General features: G+C 40.1%; 1 protein-coding gene across 1 annotated transcript; it reads right to left on the bottom strand.

Annotated features, from left to right (window-relative positions):
• Nucleotides 1-5,343: 5,343 nt before the first annotated feature.
• On the bottom strand, nt 5,344-19,481 carry ZRANB2 (zinc finger RANBP2-type containing 2). Its single transcript, XM_053392066.1, has 10 exons — nt 19,374-19,481; nt 16,745-16,797; nt 16,546-16,654; nt 15,455-15,537; nt 14,079-14,155; nt 13,470-13,613; nt 11,262-11,434; nt 9,563-9,643; nt 7,969-8,130; nt 5,344-7,500 (listed from the first exon to the last, which is right to left on the bottom strand). Exons 1-10 carry the CDS (start codon nt 19,427-19,429, stop codon nt 7,437-7,439), a joined length of 1,002 nt encoding a protein of 333 aa, XP_053248041.1. The 5' UTR covers nt 19,430-19,481; the 3' UTR covers nt 5,344-7,436.
• Nucleotides 19,482-20,904: the final 1,423 nt, after the last annotated feature.

Here is a 20,904-nt window from a genome sequence, read left to right as displayed (position 1 = left end):
GCATACACATAATAAAAAGGGCCAATACCGCTTTCAGTTTTGGCAGCTAGAGAGAGACAGCGTTTATTTCTCGTCAGTTACTATTTGACCCATATTCTCATGCTAAATTAACTTTATTGGTAACTCAAATGTGAAGATAGGCAGCCTTCTGTTTGTAGAACCAATGGGTTGAATGTGGGATATGTACATTAGATCACCTGATAAGCTCAAATGCAATGCTTTTGTCATTTCCTACTTTACAATCTGAACATCAGTTACTGGTGAGTGCCAGATGATAGAACTGTATCTCCAATCACATCACTTGTTGACATCCGTTTATGGACCATCTGCTTTGAGTCCTGCAGCAGCTTCCAGATTGTTGGAGGGTATTGGTGGATCCTTACAAAAAGCCAAACTCTTGTTTACAAATGCTTAATGTATCTATGTACAGTGAGGGGGGAAAGTATTTGATCCCCTGCTAAATTTGCCCATTTGCCCTCTGACAAAGAAATGACCAGTCGAAGTACAGGAACTTAGGGAGGTGTGGAACAGGGGATTTGAATACAGCCTAAACAATGGGAAATTTAGAATATAAACAAGAGTGTTTATTTAGATTTGAAACCAAGTTTGATCCAGCAAAAACACTATTTTTGGTATAGGAAGCCACAGGCCAATGCAGACAGATGTTGGAGGTGTAATTTTTCAACTCTGGCTCCGGCCTGGTGGAACGCTCTGCCTCATGAGACCAGGGCCCTGCAGGATCTGATTTCTTTCCGCAGGGCCTGTAAGACAGAGTTGTTCCGCCTGGCCTTTGGCTTGGAGCCAATTTGATTCCCTCCCTCCCTTTCTTTCTTTTTTCCTTTCCTTCTCCTCCTGCGATGAGGCTACGTTTTAATGTTTCCATATTTTAATGTTGTGTTTTAATTTTGTTTTTAAGTTGTAATCATTCAATTTGTTTTTATTATTCCTCGTAAGCCGCTCTGAGCCCAGCCTTGGCTGGGGAGGGCGGGGTATAAATAAAAATTATTATTATTATTAATGTTGAAAATGCCTCCTTGAAGCGTATGGTGTGGTCCAGTGATATTTACTTTTTGGTCTGAAGTTGTGTTGTGTGTATCAGTTTTGTAATGGTGAAATCTTTTATGTACAACAATTTTTCTTTTTGTAGTATGGGGATTAATGGCAGGACAACAAAAGTGGATTTTGTGAGTTCTTATGGTTGCTAAGATGCTTTGAGACCTGATGGATAAATACCCACGCAATGGTCTGAATACCTCACTGCTCTGGCTATATTTGAACATATTTCATATAGACATCAGTTTCTTGAGGATGCACGGTTGAATATCTAGGCTTATACAGAATGAGTCTTTTAAAAGAGGCCCTGTGGAACATGTGTACTCTGTATCCACGGGGCCTCTTTTAAAGGACTCACCCTGTGTATTTATATGACTAGATTATATTATATTATGCTTTTTAAAGGTTTATTTTATTCTTCCGAGTAATTTCGTTGTCCCTGAGAGGGGGCAATGACAATAAAGATATTATATTATTATTATTATTATTATTATTATTATTATTATTATTATTATTATTATTTGAGTATGTGTAATTGGAATTGCTGTTCTGGATTTACTATTTATGGTTTCTGTTTTTTATTTTTTACGTTTTATGTGTGAGCAGTTTTGTAAGCTTCACAACACCTGAGCCACACAGGATACAAATTGCAAGTAAAATAAAAAGCATTGCCCAAATGCTAACATTCTGCTTCTTATTGAAAAGAGCAAATGGTTTTGAGCAGGAATAAAAGAGCTACCTCAGCCTTTTGCTGTTGCCTTTACTAACACCCTGATCTTTGCACTGGGGGAAAAAACCATCCATTTTAATGTATGAGGATTACACCATTGGCACAGAAGTATATGCTATCAGTAAAACAACTGCACCATCTAGTGATCTGTTGGATATGGCTGTGGTTAATTAACTTTTTTGAACCCACTTGACAGTTAGTAAACTCATACATGAGAAGCTGCATTATCTTGTTAAAACTGAAACAGTTTTAAGGAATTCAAATACCAGGGTCCCAATATAGCTATCAAATTAAAATGAGCAAACAATACCGGTTATATTATTTAAAAAATATTTTATCTCAGCTTAACTTTACACCAGCTTCAGAGGTATATGTAAAATACTGCTCTCATGGCTTCACTGAATGATGCTTTAAATAGATCCTACCATTTCAAAGAAAAGGTTGGAAAAACTGTTAGCATCCACATCAGTACAAGAGAAAATACAAACTGCTTCTCTCCAGTGAAAAAACCCTGGAAATTTCTTAGGATTTTGCTTTCCAGAATAGGGCGGGGGCTGTAAAACACAAATTTCAAGATTTAACTTAGGCTGCCTTGGCTAATCTTGTTGCAGCCAAACTTCAAGAACCATTTTGCTTTTCCATTCCCTGCCTGGTGACAAGAGTAGTGGGCTAAAACTACTTTTAAAGTGGCTGTGGACCTTACAAAAGAAGTTCCCACAAGCTGAATTCATTAGTGACTGAATCTCTGGATACTGATACTTCTTTACAATGTCCAAAGCTGCCGTTATTACATACCGATACAATTGGTATGTAATAGTGATATTTATCAGCGAAGTCATATCTGTGTAAGACTTAACATCTGCCATGATTTTAAAAAACAAGATTTTTATAACTGTAAATGAGGAAAAGATAAAATTACAGCAGAAACCACCTATCACTTTTAACATACACTATCCATAAAATCCAATTGGAAGCTTAAATTTATAGAAGGGTTAAAAAGCTACCTAAGAGGAAACATCTATAACGATAAGCTGTAAAAACTGTCTGAGGAATCTTCCTTATTCCAGTAACACCAACGCTGCCCTGGAGGGCATCTGTCCCCGCAGGGAAATTAAGTGATACATTTCTATTGCTCAGCTGCTTTTCTGTTACTGGAAACATCCCGTTTCATTTTATGATTGCGCTTTAAAAAGACCCAATAATTTATAGATACTTATCAATGGTATTTACATACTGCCAACATTCTCTCCCAAATAGCAATAAAATAATTCTGAGTAGCAAGTCAATGCCAAAAGTCAGCACATAAACTTTATGCAAGCAGTACTGAACTAGGTACTTAAGAGACAAGTTACTCTTAAGTATAAATATAAATATGAATGCATATTCATAAAAACATTAAACCAAACAAGATTTTGCAAGCTTTTTAAACTCTCCCAACCTACTTGTCACCCTCTTCAGATAAAAAAAAAACATACTTCAGCAGAATTTCATCTTTGTGAGCAGGAATAAAACAGCTACCTCACCTTTTGCTGTTTTGCCTTTACTAACGGAGAGGGTAATAATTCCCACCTCAATTTCCCTAGCATAGATTGATGTTGGTGCCTTTTCCACCTTAATGAACCTTCTATGGGGAAAACACAGAGAGCAGCAACAAACTTGGGTCTCCAGCTGTTGTTGGACTATAATTCCTATCATCCCTAGCAAGCAGGACCAGTGGTCAGGGATGATGGGAACTGTAGTCAAAAAACGGCTGGAGACCCAAATTTGGGAAAACCTGTTCTAGGACTTCCAAAGTGTTGAAGCCTATATATTTATGCAATACAGTGGTACCTCGGGTTGCATACGCTTCGGGTTACAGCCTCCGCTAACCCAGAAATAGTGCTTCAGGTTAAGAACTTTGCTTTAGGATGAGAACAGAAATCGTGCTCCGGCGGCGGGGCAGCAGCGGGAGGCCCCATTAGCTAAAGTGGTGCTTCAGGTTAAGAACAGTTTCAGGTTAAGTACGGACCTCTGGAACGAATTACTTAACCTGAGGTACCACTGTACTTGTGCCCTTTTTAGATTATACATCATGGGTTCTTTAGAACATCCCCCTGCGCCTGGGGAAATGTGAAAGCTGCTCTTACATACAAACACACACATCTAGCCACTCTCATACACAGACACACATCACACTATCTATTTTCACACCTACATCCACAACAGGTCTGGACATAAACTAGTCTCTCACCCACATGATAATAGACTATATTAGATTCCCCCCCCCTGAAGTGTACAGTTTCATAGAATGTTTATCTTATGAGGATGGGGTGTGTGAGAGAATGAATTGGCCTGATCAAGCTGGCTGCAGTCTACTAAGTATCTCAGCAATAGGGATAAAGCTTTAAGGGAATACATACTATGGGGTTGAAACTCCTCCCTTTGCTATGTGAAACATTTCCCCTTCCCCACTCCTCAGAAATCTCATCCCAATATCTAAGTAACAAAATGCATATACTGCTTATTCAAAGAAAATACCTTTGAATAAAGCCTTCTGGTTTAGGGATGACAGCCCTTTTGCTGTTTTGCCTTTACTAACGGAGGAGAGGGTAATAATTCCCACCTCAATTTCCTCAAAACAAAAACAAAAATTATGTGTGAGTGAGCAAGCGAGCATGTGTGTAGTTTTAATTTTTCCCTCCCTCTCCCCATAAACTCCAGATCACTTCTACAACACTCCTGATACAATGCAGATGCAGCTCTGAAAACGAATACCCATCAGAAATGTATTTTGGAAAACATTTTTACAGCCTTACAACCTGTACCTAGCAACAAACAGCTGCCCTTTGGGCCAGAAGGATCCCCAAATAAGAACAGTGAAGTTACGAAAGCTGGCTATTGATTTCAATGTCGCATTAATTTGTTCTAGATCAGATTTTTAAATACTAGGTTTACTTAATATTTAGTATGTATTTCTTGTATCTTATGTGGTGTTTAACTGCCATGGTCTCTGGCTAAGGTGACTTGTTCAATTCCTCATTAACTATTTTAGCACCCAACACTTTCTACAATAGGATAGTTGTTTGTGTTCTTTTATTTTCAGTTCTATTAACCAACTGAACAGTAAGTGCTTGAGAAGAGCATGCTGTGAATTTTCTTATAGCACAGGGGGGAATTATAGTGATATTGCAGCATGTAAGAAACTACACTTTCCAAAAACCACTAAGTAACTTTTTTTTAAGTCTTAACAATAGAAGGCAAGCATTTCTAAATGATAACACCATGCAGCATAGGTTAGGAACTCTGCTATTGCTGGTGGTTACTATGATGCAATCTCTTACAGACCTCTTTCAGTTTTGGAAGATGAGCTTTGCTGAAAGTTAGCTAGTTAATCCACTGTAGAGGCACAGGAGGCAAGCCAAGGAGTGTAAATAACACATCTCTCTGATCTTAACCAACTAAATAAATACTCAGAATAGACCCATATGAATGCAAAATGGAACTAACTTGCAGAATATTCAATATTTTTGAAATTATTCAGACAGGTGTTACTTAAAACTCAAGTATATGCACACTTCATCTTTGACTGACATGCTTTATTTACATATGTCTACAGAATTATATCGTCATAGAACAAACCAGTACATTTTAATCCAAGCCAAATGAAACCCATAATTTCCCCAGTCATCTCTAACCTATAATTTGCTGAGTTTAAGAACTTGTTAGGTACAATACTTCAGAATACAAAGCACAAGAATAACTAAATTAACATGTAGCATCTAGTAAATCTGATTTTCACACTTTTAGACAGACTTTCAAGAAGTCAGAGGCACAGTTACAAAGACTATTTGTTCTTGTGCAACCTAAGCTATGCTTAGCAAAAAGGAAGAGAGAAAAGAAAAAGAAAAGATACCTAAGAGAAAGCAACACAGGATTACAGGGCATTTTTTTCCTGCAAAATTTATCCAAAATATTTCTACAGCAAAACCATTTTACTTTGTCTTTGATCAGTCCAAAAAAATTAAGATGTTCATAAAATAAAAATAAAATAAAGACAAGTTCTGCTCCATTTGTGGTTGTGCAGTTTGCTTTAAAATGCAGATGATCCAATATACAAGTAAGATATACAGCTTCTTTCCTAGAACCACTAAGCTTCCTTAACATACTTACCTTGGGATCTCACTGAAGACACATTTCTCCCAAGCAAACGGAGCTTAAGAATGGTCAGTATTTAACAAATATTTGCTAGTAAAACAAATTTAATGAAGCATTTTAAGCCATAAATTTACAGTCATCCAAAAAGATATGCGATGATTTGTGATTTGTTTAAGTAAGCATTTATACTTTAGAAGAGTCACAGTGTTTTCTGGGAGAGTTATAAATATATAGTTTTCTAGTGTAAATTGAATTTTACTGACTTAGAAGAAACTGATTTTGTTATTACATTTCTACACATTAGGAAAACATTTCACAAAATCTGAGCGCTTTGGATCTTAGTACAGGGCACAACTGTTTTGCATGGGGACTGAGTTCCTGACCCCTGCTTGCATCAGCGGAGTGTGTGTAAGCCTGTTACGTCCCTGCCCCACACCCTTTCCTGGCCACTTCCTGGTTGCAGCGCTGTACACCCACACGTTTGTACATTGCGCGCAAAAAGGCCGTTGCCTGTACTTAATTGTATCTTAATATACACTAGCGGCCCAATTTCTAGCATGAACCAAAGATTCCATGCATGTGATGGAGGGTGGAGGGGGAGATGGCACACCAGCGTCCAGTTCTGGTACTAAAATTGAATGACTCAAGAGAGTACTTCAGGAACAGCTTTTTGGGGAAGGGACACAGAGAGAGATGCCTGAAAAGCTCCAGTAGGAAGGAAAATTACACATTCCTTTAGATGCTGTGCATATATTTTTTGCGCTGCAGCAAAAACAGAGCTATTGATTAGCCAGGATGTGGCTGCCAGAAACTTAGGAAGTTACATGCCACCAGAAAGCACTCACAGATGCAGCATCAGGGCAAAATTGTAACCAAGTTGTTTCTGGCTGCCTATCTAAGAAGCAACACAAGGTAGCTTACATGTCTACTTTGATCCTGTCTACTGAAAGAGTAATTGTTTTCTAGTTTGATTTATTTTCACTTAGAAAGCACAACACTTGCTTATGGAAGGCAGTTCTCTCTCTGAAGTATCTCTTGCTTTGCATCTGAAGATATACTACAGTAGCTTTTGTGATCCTTGCAGGAATGGCTGGTGGTGGGGAAGGAGTGGCCGGGACCAGTTTAGAAACCAGAGTGCATATTAACATCCAATGAACTGTCCCCTTGGTAGTTTTGTGACTAGCAAACGTGAAGGCTAAATGACAGATCGGAATGGCAGCATAACATAGAAAGTTCTTCAACAAAATTAGTGTCTTAGAACTGGGAAGTAACAAACCAGTCAAATCAAGAAGGGGCAGGCACTTAGAAAAAAAAAGTCATGCTACTCACCTTTCTGGAGGCAATTTATGGCTTAAAATATTTCATTACGTTTTGTTTCATGAATTAAAATAGCTGCAGTTTTCCATTAAACATGCATCTCTACTAGCAGGATTTAGCACTTCTGACCAAGTAAGACACCAACTTCTTAAAAATGTCTCATGCAGTGGACTATTTTCGTGTGTGTTTGAGTTTTAATATATTATTTCTTTTTAGAACTTGTACGGGATCCAGAATGAGAAGATCCAGATGATGACCTTCGGTGTCTGCAAGATAAAAGATGGAAGAAAGCATGCAAACAAGTAAGTTTGAATTGCAGTGATTTTCATTGGGGAGGGGGAATTGGGAAGGAGAAAGAAAATGGGGAATATATGAACTGGGAACGCAATTATTTGGACTTCATCACTGTATCATGACTGCATTCCACAGTTCGCATCAATATAGAACTTTTAGGTAATAATACCTTCATTTGTAATCTAGAAAAAATCTAAGAGTGCTTCAGGACTTTAAAAACATTTTTTTTCTGATTTATTTGTGAGAAGTAGATATATGAAAAAATTTAACTAAAAAGTTTGACCATCTTTTAAAAGAAATGGCATCAGCTGGGATAAATGGAATCTACAAAAATGAAAACAGCTATCTTCAAACACACAATACTTAAACATACTGTTCCTTTTCTAGCCCTTCCACAGTTAACATTTAAAGAACCATTCTTATTCTACAGAAACCCAAACCTTTCAGGTGACAGTGATTTCGTTCGCCTTTTTTTGCGATCACCAGATGAAGATCTAGATCGGCTTCTCTTTCTGCTTCTCTCAGGGGAAGATGATGAGCGAGAGCTTGAGTAAGATCTTTTTCTTGGGGTTGAAGAACCCCTGACGGATCTGGAGCTGGATCTTTATTAAGAAATAAATCAGACTTAATCCTAGCATAAATAACAAGGTTGCAACAATCTACTACATATATAATCAATCTAGAACACACGCTGCAAATGTAAAATGAAATTATATTAGGACATAAATACTTACTGCTGTGCCAATAAGAATTCTGCCTTAAGAGCTTCTCAATATGGGATAGTGGGCAAATCACTCACAGACTGACCAGAACTGATCATATAATGATCAGGACCAATGCAGAAGCAATTATTCAGCTTTATGCAATTGTTGCTTCTCAGCAACAGCAAACAATTTAAGTCTAAAGTGAGAGATGAACATATTCACATTCCCTACATTAAGAAAGAGGCTGAGGCATTAGTTTAGACATTTTACATAACTGTATGCATTTCACAGACCTTTGAAAACAAGTATAGTCATTAGGAAGACTGTACGGCCACAATAATCTTATACACATACAGAAGTCGCATTGCATAGGCACATGCGACTGCACACTGCATTGGCTCTCGCACATTGTATTTCATTTACTTTATAAACTGTAGCTTCACAGAAAATATAACAAGGTAGTATACAACATAAAGCAAAGTACTCAACAGTAAAAATATCAGCAAGAAAGGATTGGTAGAAGGCTGTTACAAGGATCTGAAAGAAAGCAGGGATGACTCCTGATGGACTTTTACTTGGAGGGAACTCCACAGAATACATGGCCTATCACATTCAAGGTTCAGTTCCTGGTAAAGGTCAATTGAACCTCGGGGGCATGGGGAGCCACCAAAAGTGCCCCATCAGACTATTTCAGTGATCAAGGTGGAGCAGAAAGAATTAAGTAGTCTTGAAAGTACTTTGAACTCAAATTGTGAATGAACACAAAAAACCTTAAACCTGTCTGGTAATAAATAGGCAAGTGGTGCAGCTCTCACAGTAAAGGACTAACATTTGCTCCTGTGAACAATTTGGCTGCTACATTCTGTATAGCATAAGCCAATGCTCTTCCTGTGTCATAGAGTACAACCCTTTATCTTTCCCCCTAGTGCTTATGGACACACACAAAATATCAGGGCAGTCTGAGGGAGACCGGCGCACATATTCAATATTCCCAACTGGATTTCCCACTCTGCTTTGGGCAAGTTTTGTGAGGTCCATAACTATATAGACCCCTCTCTCTTTGTGCTGTCTAGCACAAAGAGAGAAATTGGGCTCTGTTGATTGAGATTTATCAGAAAAGAGGACTGGTATGTTTTTAAAGTCTTTTATGTCAGTGAAGTATATTTATGATACAACAATTTTTATAACAAGTTCATTACTATTGTTATTGCATTGAACAAAAATTATATGTGAGAACAAAATATTCAAAATAAAACAGTAATTTCTGGTGATCTTTTCGCCTCTCTCTCTCTCTCTCTCTGACAAGCAGAGAGGTTGCTACCTCATTCACCTTGATTTCGACCCACGAGATCTAGAACGTTCTCTGGAAGTGGAATGAGATCTTGACCTTGAGCTGGAAGAGCTTCTTGACCTGAAACAACATGAAGGATTTTAATTTTTTTGTGAATAAAAATATAAGAATCAAACGGCAATCTACGCTTCCGTGTAATTTGTATTGGAAGTGAAAGTAATTTTTATTTCCTTCACAGCATTTAATAAGTGGTTGGTCAGGATCCAAAAAGCTGCTTTGAGCTAACAGAAGCAGAATGTGCTAAGCTAGTTGAACAGATTTTTGCTTTGAATACCTAATTTCCATACAATGTCACAAGCTGGTTTTTAAACATTCTACAGTTTTAAAAGCAGTTTGCCACTTAGTAAAAAGGGAGTGTCATTAAAGAAATACAAGCATAAGGCCCTCATGGGCTTTCAGGGTTCTTTGGATCCTGATCAATAGAAGATAAAATATTAAGTTACCTTAAAATGTTAAGAATATCATCAGTTATTAACCTCAGTGTATAAGCTGCATATACAAAAAATTCTAAAATTTTACTTTTAAACATTAAAAGTCAGTAACAAATATTTGGCTCAAAATTGAAAACCAGATATTGTAAATAATGTAAAGAAGCCAACTTCCAATGTTATATTTGTGTCAAAAAATAAACGCTAGGATGCTCTGAAGGCAAGAGTTAAAGACTTATTCTAATAGACCAGTGAACATTCTACAATTATTTTTCAAACAACTGTTTTCAGGAAGGGGCAGTTCAAGAAGCCTGGCATGTAGGTATAAGCCAAACATGGAGGCACAGAGGATTCCACAATTCCCAAATTAAGAAGTGTTCCCGTAGCACTGTTCCATATTAATGAAGAAGTTTGTCTAAAAATTTCAATTCCACTTGGGAAACATTTTTTATTGCCTGCTAGGAGTTTTTTCTCAAAGAACATAACCACTAGGAAACACATTTGACATTAAAATTGCATTTGTGGCTTAACTAGCACCCAAATGGCATACGAGTGTCAATAACTTCAAAAATTATGTACCAAACTACATTTCTCTAAAGTTTCAACCAGCAAACTGACAAATTAAATATTTTAATTTATTCGATGTTCTGCAATAATTATGTAGAATTATCTTCTCTCAATAGTATTATTTTATATACAGGACAGTGGCTACATAAGGTGATCTCCAACACAGAGAATACAGAATGCTGGGGGAAAATAACCATTGTTAACTGCATTATCCAGGTTGTAAGTCACCAAAGAATGGTTGTATTTGCCAGGGTTCATAGAGCATTTCCTGCAACTGATACACCATGGAAATGTAGCATATAAGAGTACTTCTGATGAAGCAAAAAACTGGTATCAAATATTTGGTGCCATCACAAACCTAACCAGCAAGAGTGACAGAGAAACCCTGTTTGTTTAGAGATATAAAATTAAAATTATAAGCTACAGTTTACTTGGTCAGTAAGAAAATGTTCACTTACACTGTCTATTACACTAACACATACCCTGACATTTATAGTGAGTACCTGCAATTTTCTCAGTTTAAGCACAGACTACCTGTGCAGGCTAGCTATGTAAGATTTATTAGCTTAACTCAAACCGTGAAAAATAAAAAGTAAAAAAAATCAATCACAAAAGAGATGTAAATAAAGAAAGTTAGATACTGACATTTTGTCTGGCGTTACCCTTGACCTGTACCCGTTTACCTGGACCTAGACCTTGAGCTTGAGTGGGAGGATGAGCGAGATGAAGATCGTGAACGAGAAGATCGAGACTTGGAACGGCTGCGCCTAGCTGTAGATTTCTTCTTGGTGGAATCTTCTTCCTCGCTAGCATCAAGATTATATTTTGAGAGATCTGCATCTTCTTCATCTTCATCCTGAAAAAAACCCCAATAAGTTTTTTTTGTTAGAAACAAAGCATTCGGAAAACTATTTCATTTATACGGTATATGTATCTTTGTCCTGCCTCAAAACAATGTAACACGGTGCAGTTAAACAACTTGCTACATACTTACCTTTATTTAGAAAATAAATAAAATAAACTTCAGCCTGAGTCCAGGGAAACCTGGATGGAATCCTTACTTGGCCATGAAGCAGACCAGCTACGGCTGCCATATGTCCGGGAAAACCTTGACACATCTGGGAATCGAACTTGGAAAATGGCAACAATGTTTGGCGGTCAGGGTTGCGGCCACTTTTGGGTGACAAGCCGTGTGTGGAAAGAAACTGCAGCTGCAGAGTTCTGCCTACTTCCCTGCCATGCACACCTGAGGTGTCTCCTCCGGGCAACGAGAGCGATGGCAGCAGGGTGGCGGATCGCACTGTGCAGAAGTGCAAGTCGTAGTGCAGGATACCCAAGCAGTCAGGCCCTTCTACGCCCATTGTCCTGTACCCGGGAGACATCAAGACCACCCCTGTCAAGCCACCCCATGGAGGCAGCGACGGCCACAAGCCTGGGCTTCAGTGACTTCACAGTCTACCCGTGGCGCTGGGGGGAGAGCGCACACAATGTCACCTTCAGCCTTCCACCTGGCACGTGCAGCCACTCCACAACGGCAGCAGAAGAACAGGGGGCTGCAGTGGCGTCTGAAGAGCCACGGGGCACTTGGGTAGAGAGGACGGCGATGTGTAAACAGATTCACGTATGCTAAAACAAAAAAAGGCTAAACAACTCTCGTCTGGATTTTCACTTTTGGAAATACGGCAACTCGAAGACCAGGTGGCCTCTGAAACCTAACTTAGGTCACAGAGGTGTGAAAATGAAGTGAAATAACTGAATGTGTGTTGCTCCTAGTTCATTTGAGGATGAAAAATGTTAAAAAAAATGAAACATACATGGTCAAGTTGCAATAAAATTTCTCTTGAGGGAAAAATTAATTTTATAAGAACAAGCATTTCTCATATATTCATCTGTATTTGCCCGCTGCCAAAACTGGATATTTCAGCTGGCTACTGTGCATGCATCCACACACATTTGTGCATATGTGACACATGCATAACCCTAATATGCTGCCTTTACTAATTCAATACGAGGGGGTCACATCTGGCACTGCTTCCTTTTCCTGTAGCATACATTATCCCATGCCAATTTGGCATACAGGTTGGTACCTGGTTATGTGAAGAACTGCCACCTCCTGTAGGAACCTGCTTCTAAATTATAGCCAACTTGCCTGAGATGTTGAGAAAGGCAGTCTAAGAACTGGTAGGGCTTGCCACTGCTCACACCAAGAGCAAGTGCAGGTATCATCTCAACGGTAGTCAACCTTTCATGTAACCATTTCTTTCATACTCCTGCAGTTGTGAAATGTGGCGGTTGCCATAGGGGTCTTGAATAACAGGTATATGAGTGTAATCTATGTGTTATTGTTACAGCTAACTTACAACTAATGGTTATTGCTTTGCTGACTTCTGTAACTATTATGGTTGCATACATGTTAATGGCACAATATCTTGTTTTTTAATGTTTAAAAAACTGTAGGGTCAGGTAGACCCCACATACTGTTCTCATACATTTATATACTTTACCTTGTGGGGTACTGTTGATCCCAATGAGTTCACTGCAACTATACTGAAAAGGAACCTTCTCAATAAAGGCAGTACTTTTAAAATTTGCACATGCTGTCATACTTAACACCTCCCCAATATATTTATTTTTATGGCTGTCTTGGAATATAGCCAACGCCAAAACAGGATTCAGTATTTTCTTCTTTTTTTTTATGGAGGGGCAAGGAAAACCATGCCTTGTTTGTTGTTTGCCAGTGAACACAGGGAGAAGGCACCAAGAGAATGGATGAATTCCCAAATTGCCAATTCACTCACATTAGCCGTCTATGAGTTCTGAACAGCAGTCAAATCAAGGTTTAGCTGTGTGAATTTAGCCAAGAAGGAAACAAGACAGAAGAATGGTTTTACCTCATCCAACTTATACTTCGACAGATCTCCATCCTCATCCTCCTCTTCTTCTCCTTCTCCTTCAGATTCCTTATCTTCAACTTCCTTTAGGATAGATGCAGGACCAACAGGTTTCCCTCTGTATTTTTTCTTTTTGCGACCAAACTGCAAGAGGTTGCATTGTATTCATAAGAGAGTGTACTGTTGCTCAATGCATGCACAATCATACACAAGCACATTGCAGCAACCCAGAAGCAGTCAGAAAAGGGGTGGAGCGGGCTTACACACACCCCAATACACGCAGGGGCCAGGAATGCAACCCTCAGGCGAATCAGGGGTTGCCTGTACAACCCACATCTACAAAACTACTTTTAAGTACTTGGACGAAGCTTACTGCTATATACGTAACTTATGCACATTTAAGTTGCACTCATTCGGCTTTATGTGCTTGGCAATTTTTAAGAGAAAAATTATAAAGGGGACAAGTGCCTGGGAAAAGACTTTGGCAATCCCACCTGCCATTGAACCCATGTGTTTTGACTATGCACGGTTTTGGCTTTATACGCTCCTCGGTTGCCTGTACTCAGTCTTGACAATTACATACACATTCACCAGGTACATACTGCCTACCTCATCATATTCCCCATCTGACTCTTCACGTTCTATGTATTCAACATTCTCTCTTTCATTAAAGCCCCCACCATATCCTGCAAAAAGAAGTTTCAGAAATGTCAAAAAGCAAACATAAGGACACAGATAAGGACACAGAAGACTATTTTTTTCTTTATACATTGTTTCTTTCTACAGCAGAGAGTAGAGAGGTCACTTAGTCTCACTGCCAATTTTTCCAAGCTTGTCTATTACCACTCAGTGTTAAGTTGTGCTCAGTGTAATTGCTGCTGCTGCCTCTACCAGTAAGTACATGTCACTTCTAGCCAAAGTCAACTGGATCAGAGAGCTGCGTATGCACGTGCTCTACTCAGTAGATAGTGATGGTTGCTTCCTACATGCTGAGCACTCCCAAGAACTGAGAAATGCTTGAGCAAAACTGACTAGGTAGTGGAGAGAGGATTTTTCCATGAAGCACAGGACCATGAAGACATCTGCTTTCTTCCTGCACTTGGAACTTGGAGACCCCCTTCCACAGCTGCTTCGTCCTCTGTCCATCTCTGTGGCAGTCATTTCAGCCACCCATTTCCTTTGAAGTTAGGAAGAAGCTTCTGCCTCTCTCGCACCTCTCAATTTGAGGCAGCAATCAAAGCTCAAGCATTTATGTTCTGCAGAATGCTTGCACCTTCCTACTCCACATGGTTTGCAAGAGGCAAGGAAACAATGGACTGGTAACTCTCATACTGAGCACTCCTTAGTGCTGGGAGGTGGCAGAGGAAGGGCATGTGCTAAGCATTGATGGAGCTGGGAAGAGGGGATTGACAAAAACGCAGATCAATGTAGCGGTGGTATTTGCTATGCATGGTAGAGGGACAAAGGCCTCTTGTTGTGTGTATGAACATTAAGATAACTTATTGACAAGTGCTATAATGTAGCATACAGAACCAAAACCAGCTTAACACATAAAGATCTCAAGGGTCTAGTTATTAGCAACACAAGAGGGCTGAGAACAAGGCCAAGCCTCTTCACCTACGTTCTCTCAACATGTGAAGTAAGATGTCTGGAAATCTCAGTAACTCTTGAAGAAGTTCTGGGATCTCTTATTTTACCATTATGGCCTACTGAGATGTTTTGGTGCCCTTTCAGCAGATTTTCATTTTCTTTCCAGGACACACCCAAATCTCTCGGAAACTTGACTTTAAATTGCCACAACCCCAGAGAAAATTGCTAAAGCAAAAGCAAAATCAAGCAATGTGTGGAATGCTTTTGGTTCCAAGCCAACAGTTCCCAAAGTTCAATATTGCTTTATCACAAAAGCTGCTCACAAAGGAGGAGGGAACATAGTTGCATGTGCTGTATCTCTAAAAACATTATTTTAGATAATTTGAAACATATACCTGTCCTTTCCTCAAGTTTGGCATATTTTGGAGTGTTGCACATATTGCATTCTGATCTCCTGGCCCAATTAACGTTGCCACATCTTTGGGAAGAAAAACATATGGTTGACAGTTTAAATACAGGAACTACATTGGTTCAAAAATTAAGAAATTAAACTAGTCAATACCTTAAATTTTAAAACCCATTTTTAAGACCTACAGGAGTCATTTTATTACTTCCAAGATACTTTTAAGTATACAATAGTGAATATCACTGATACTTAAACAACTTTTAATCAAAATACAGAACTGACAACAATGATCTCCTTTTATAGCAGGTATATTGGTGAAGACTTATTTTGTGTAGTGAAAACAGTTCCAACAACATACACAACAAACCTATTCTCCTACTTGGATGGCATCTGAACAAAGTACAATTAAGAAAAAGCAAGCAAAACCCTGTATTTTGAGTCAGCAAGCAACCAAACTGATTTCTTTTTGCGGGTCGGCAAAATGAAGTTTGGGGAAATACTCTTCTACCACATACAAATTGTAGTGCAATTATGCAGTTCCCATATGATGTCAGTGAAAACAAGGGAAAGGAGAAGAGAAACAGATGCCAATCAACTGATGCCACTTAATTCAGACTAAATTACTAATACAAATAAATGCTTATAAATTCAGAAAGTCAATAGGCATCACATGGCTGTGCTTTTATCTCAGGCTATATGAAAACCTTTAGGTCAATTTTATTTTCCAATATGAATTGCAAAAAGAGTGCTTAAGAATGAAGAGGAAATTAAAATATTTAGTGCTGCCAACTAAAGAATTTATAGTTGAATTTTTAATGTTTTAATATTTTTATAATGCATGTGGTTGTAAATAATATGGCAGTAGCACAAGCATAACACTGGAATCCTATGCGCACAGTGGGACTTACTTCTGAGTAAACATACATAGGATTGGTTTGCATAAAAAGTAGGAAATACATGCGGATAATAAAGAAAAGGAAGAAAAACAGACAGCTAAAAATAGACAATTAGATATTAAAAGAGAAAAATCACACGTTTAATAGAAATTAGAAATGAACTAAAGCTTTAGGATAAACGTACGTTTTACACTGCCAATCATTAGCACTGAATAGACCACGGCTTTTTTCAGCAAGTGTCTTCCCTATCTCAGTTCCCCCAGCTTTCATCATCTTGGCCTCTGTGGTTTTTTCTGAAAGGTTAACAAGATTCAGACAATTTATTATAAATTGGAGTTTCTGCAATAAATTTCCCTCTCAAAAGAAGCATAACTTATAATTACCTCGACCACATCTGTTGCAGCTGGTTCTTCTAGCAAAGTTAACATTTCCACACCTTCAAAAAAAGGAAACATGACTGAAGAGCCATTTTTTCTAAACATGATACTAAACAATAACTTTAAAGTTCTACCGAGTTTAATGGGATTTTTTTCCAGTTAGTATGCTTAGGACTGCAATCTACATTTTAAAACTAAATTTCTAAACACAAATATAGAGTCAGTCTCAAGATATTCATGTTTTTTGCACCTCATTAACTTTTTGAATATTCTTCTCCCATGCAAAAGGTATGCAACACAGTATGTTAATAACTCACTGGAAACATTACAACTGTGTGACTTTATACCTAAACATTTCAGTAGTAACACCGTTACTGAAATTGAGTTTGTACTACCTCTGGCAAGATAATGGTCATCTTCTAAATAAGGCACTTGGGCAACAGGGCTTTCAGAAGCTTTGTGTATATTAAAAATGCTTTATAGCTGGCATGTTGTAGCTCAGTGATAAGGAACCTGTGATGCTCAGATGTTGCTGGACTCCAGCTGCAATCAGCCCCAGCCTAAACTGCCAAAGTTAAAGGATTCTAAGAGTTGTAGTCAGTTGCATTAGTCCAGTGGTTCTCAAAACACTACACTGGTGTGGCAGGAAAAGATGGCAAGTGTGGTGGAAATATTCAAGGACAACCAAAGAACTGATTTGCTGTTGGCTTATGGACCAGGGCTGTTTTAACAAATGCTAGGCCTTATACCTGAACCCAGCAAAAGCAGCTGAAAGCAAGCAAAAAGAAAAAGGTGGAGCTTGTTTCCTCACTGGTGAGGTGATCTGTAGTTTGTTGAACAAGCCATGTTTAAAACAAAACATGGTTCAGCAATGCATAAACACAGCCAATGACTCAATTTTATATGTTTTATACTAGTATATGTTAAGTGTTTAGAATTCACTGGCTTTTTAAAATACTATCTGAAACACATACAATGAGTGATAAAAATGTGTAAACAGCTGAACAATATAGTTTCCCACCAATGCCTTTTCAAGTTCTTAGCTTGCTCACTACTACATGGTATTTTAGCTAGTTCCAGCATGAGATTCGAAAATGTAATAATTTGAACTTGTTCCAACAGAGATTGGCACATTTATCTTTCATTTCTGCAGACATTATGATTGTCATTACCCCATAACTTTCTAGTGCTATGGCAATTCAAGGCTGCCAGGTTTCCAAAAACAATTGTCAAAAAACATCCACAGAACATCCCATGCATCCCTCATAGCAAACATAGCTGCTTTGCTTCAAAAGGCAATGCAGCACATTTCGAACAGAAAAGCATCCACTACGAGGCAGCAACCCCGCACATTGAGCCTAAACCCCACTGAACTCAGCTGAACTTGCTTTGCCAGAATGGCAGTGCAAAAGAAAAAGAAAAAAGAGATGAGTAAGAAAAAGGGGGCATGTGATAAAAGATGTACAGAATTACACATTGCGTGGAGAAAATTTCAAAGTCTATCTCCCTCTCACAGATCCTCCAAGTGTCCCTATTTTCCAGGGACAGTCCCAGATTTCTGACTTGATCCTGGAATGTTCCACTTTTCCATAGGACATCTATTTTCAGTGGAAAAATGTTGGAGGGGATGTCTCTATTTTCACTGCAGACCCTCCAAGTGTCCCTATTTTTCAGGGACATCCCTGATTTAGAGAAGCTGTCGCAGTTTCTGATTTGATCCCAGAATGTCCTACATTTCCTTAGGGATGTCCTATTAGCATTGGAGAAATGTTGAAGAGCATGCAGTTTTCTGACTCCTGAGCTGCCTGAAGGCAATCCTGTATAGGGAAGTGTTCTTTTTTTAAAAAAATGTTTAATGTTTCATTATGTTTTTATATATGTTCAAAGCCGCCCAGAATGGCTAGGGCAACCCAGTCAGATGTGCGGGGTATAAATATCAAAAATGATCATTATGGAATTGGGCTGTCCCTATTTTCATGGGATAAATGTTTTATCACTTTATTCTTATAATTATTATTAATGTTCTGTTGGGAGGCGCCCAGAGTGACTGGGGAAACCCAGCCAGATGGGCGGGGTATTAATAATAATAATAATAATAATAATAATAATAATAATAATAATGCTGGAGCGTGTGCTCTCACTCACTACAACCCTGGCCCTTGCAATGAGGCCGAACGTTAGAAGAAAGGTGGGATACAAACTCAATAAACAAATGAACGGCCGGAAACTCCCCACTCCCGGGTTTTCACCCGCAGGCAGGAATATTCTGCAGGGGGAAACGAAGCAGCTCCGGAGGACGACCGGCGGCAACGGCAACAACAACGGGCAAAGCGAAGACGCGCGTTTCTCCAACCATCCCTCTCGGCGCTTGACAAAAGGACCATTAAAGGGAGTGGGGGAAAGCGGGCCCAGCAGCAGCAGCAGCGGCCAACCTCTCCGTTCCCCAGGAAAGCGGCGTGTGTGTGAGAGAGAAAAAAGCGCGCTCCCTCCGCCCGCCCGCCCGCGCCTTCGCTTCCCCGGCCCCCGCGACACCACGGGAGCCGAGGCCTCACTGCTACCCGCGTCCCGCCCCAGGCCTCTCCCTCGCCCGCCCGGCCTTTCTCCCTTCGCTGCCTCCTCCTCCTCCTCCGCTCACTTTTTGTCCGGGCAGATCCAGTCGCCGTCGCTGACGCGGAAATTCTTGGTCGACATTTCGGGAGGCAGGCTCGGCCCGGTGTCTTGTCCCGCTCCTTCCTTGCTTCCTCTCCCCTTCGCCTCAGCTCCCCGGAATGACACGAAGCGGGAGGGGGGCTGCTGCGCCACTGCCAGCAAATGGGCCTCGGGTGAGGACCCCAGGGGGGTCCTTGCGGGGTGATGGAGTTGACTTTGGTGCTGCCTGCGTCGCCGGGCCCGCAACTCTCAAGCTCTGACCCCCGCGTCAAGCGCTCCCTGCTCTCGCGGCTTCTCGGAGCTGCGGGACTCGCGCGGCTCGCCGATGCACACGTCACCACTTATTCAAATCAGGATCAGGCGTTGCGGGTAGACGGCTCTGCAAGGCGCGCGGCGGGAAAGAGGAGATGTTTGCGGAGAGCGGCACCTGGCGGGGGGAGGACCGTACAGCGCTGGGAGGGCGAGATACGGGGTCGTGCAAAAAAGGGGTTGATTTGGTGGGCGGTGGAGGAAGGAAGAACCTGCTTTTTTGGGCGGGGAAAGAATTATGGTTTGGGGGAAATAAGTTTGGCATACGGAGTTGGAGGAAAGGAAGAGCTGGAATGACTGACGGATCCCCCTAAATAGATGGACAGCTGTGGAGAGGCTGCCACGTGAGCTTCGATCGCCTAGGTTTTGTTTTCGAAATGAGTCTCAGGTCTCTCCTCACTGATTCCCGCTCAGGATTATCCACCTTTTCCCAGTGTGCAGATCCCTGCATTGGTTATTATGGTGTCCTATATGCAGATGGGGGTATCTTGTTCCATAGGTCGGATGGAATAAAGTTCCTTTGCTTTTTTTCCTTGTTGGTAAAGTAGGCAACGGAGTGGCTGGGGGAGACACATAATCTCAAAGACTCTCCCCAACTCTCTGGCGTTTCTGGTGCTGTCCTTAGAAGCCTGTGACGAGTCTAGGTGAAATAGCTCCCTTCCGCGGCCAGAAAACATTTTAAGTTACACGGTGACTAATAGGACCTACAACAAAACGTTGCACTGCAGAATGCTCCTGTTCCCTCTTACATCTGTGCCCTTCTACACGATGCTGCACTGCAGATGTTGGGACTTTGGTCTTCCAGATGCTATATGACAACGGCCACCACCCCTGGCCATTAAGCCATGCTTGCTGGAATTCATGCAGTTCTGCAGCATCTGGAGGGCGAAGTTCCCTGCCCTGCTCCATTGCAACCCTTCTTCCAGCTTGGTTTTCTATTCTTTCCATTCCACAACAGTCACTCTATGCTCGACAATAGCAATCCAATATTTTACGTATTTCTTCAAATCTTGGAGTTCCCTCAGGCTTCCTTACTACTGCATACTACTAGACTTAGTCTATCCACCAACTCTATCATTGCGTCTTGAATCACATTGCTGTAGCAATAATTGAACAGCTTAGTGTGCACACATGTGAGGGCAGGTGCCTGTCATGTATAAACAAGCATCTACATAGCACAAGACAACATTGCCTTGCATTCAATCATG

The sequence above is a fragment of the Podarcis raffonei genome, chromosome 6 (genome assembly GCF_027172205.1).
Source record: "Podarcis raffonei isolate rPodRaf1 chromosome 6, rPodRaf1.pri, whole genome shotgun sequence".
NCBI lineage: Eukaryota > Metazoa > Chordata > Lepidosauria > Squamata > Lacertidae > Podarcis > Podarcis raffonei.
This window is presented reverse-complemented; position numbering and strand designations above follow the sequence as displayed.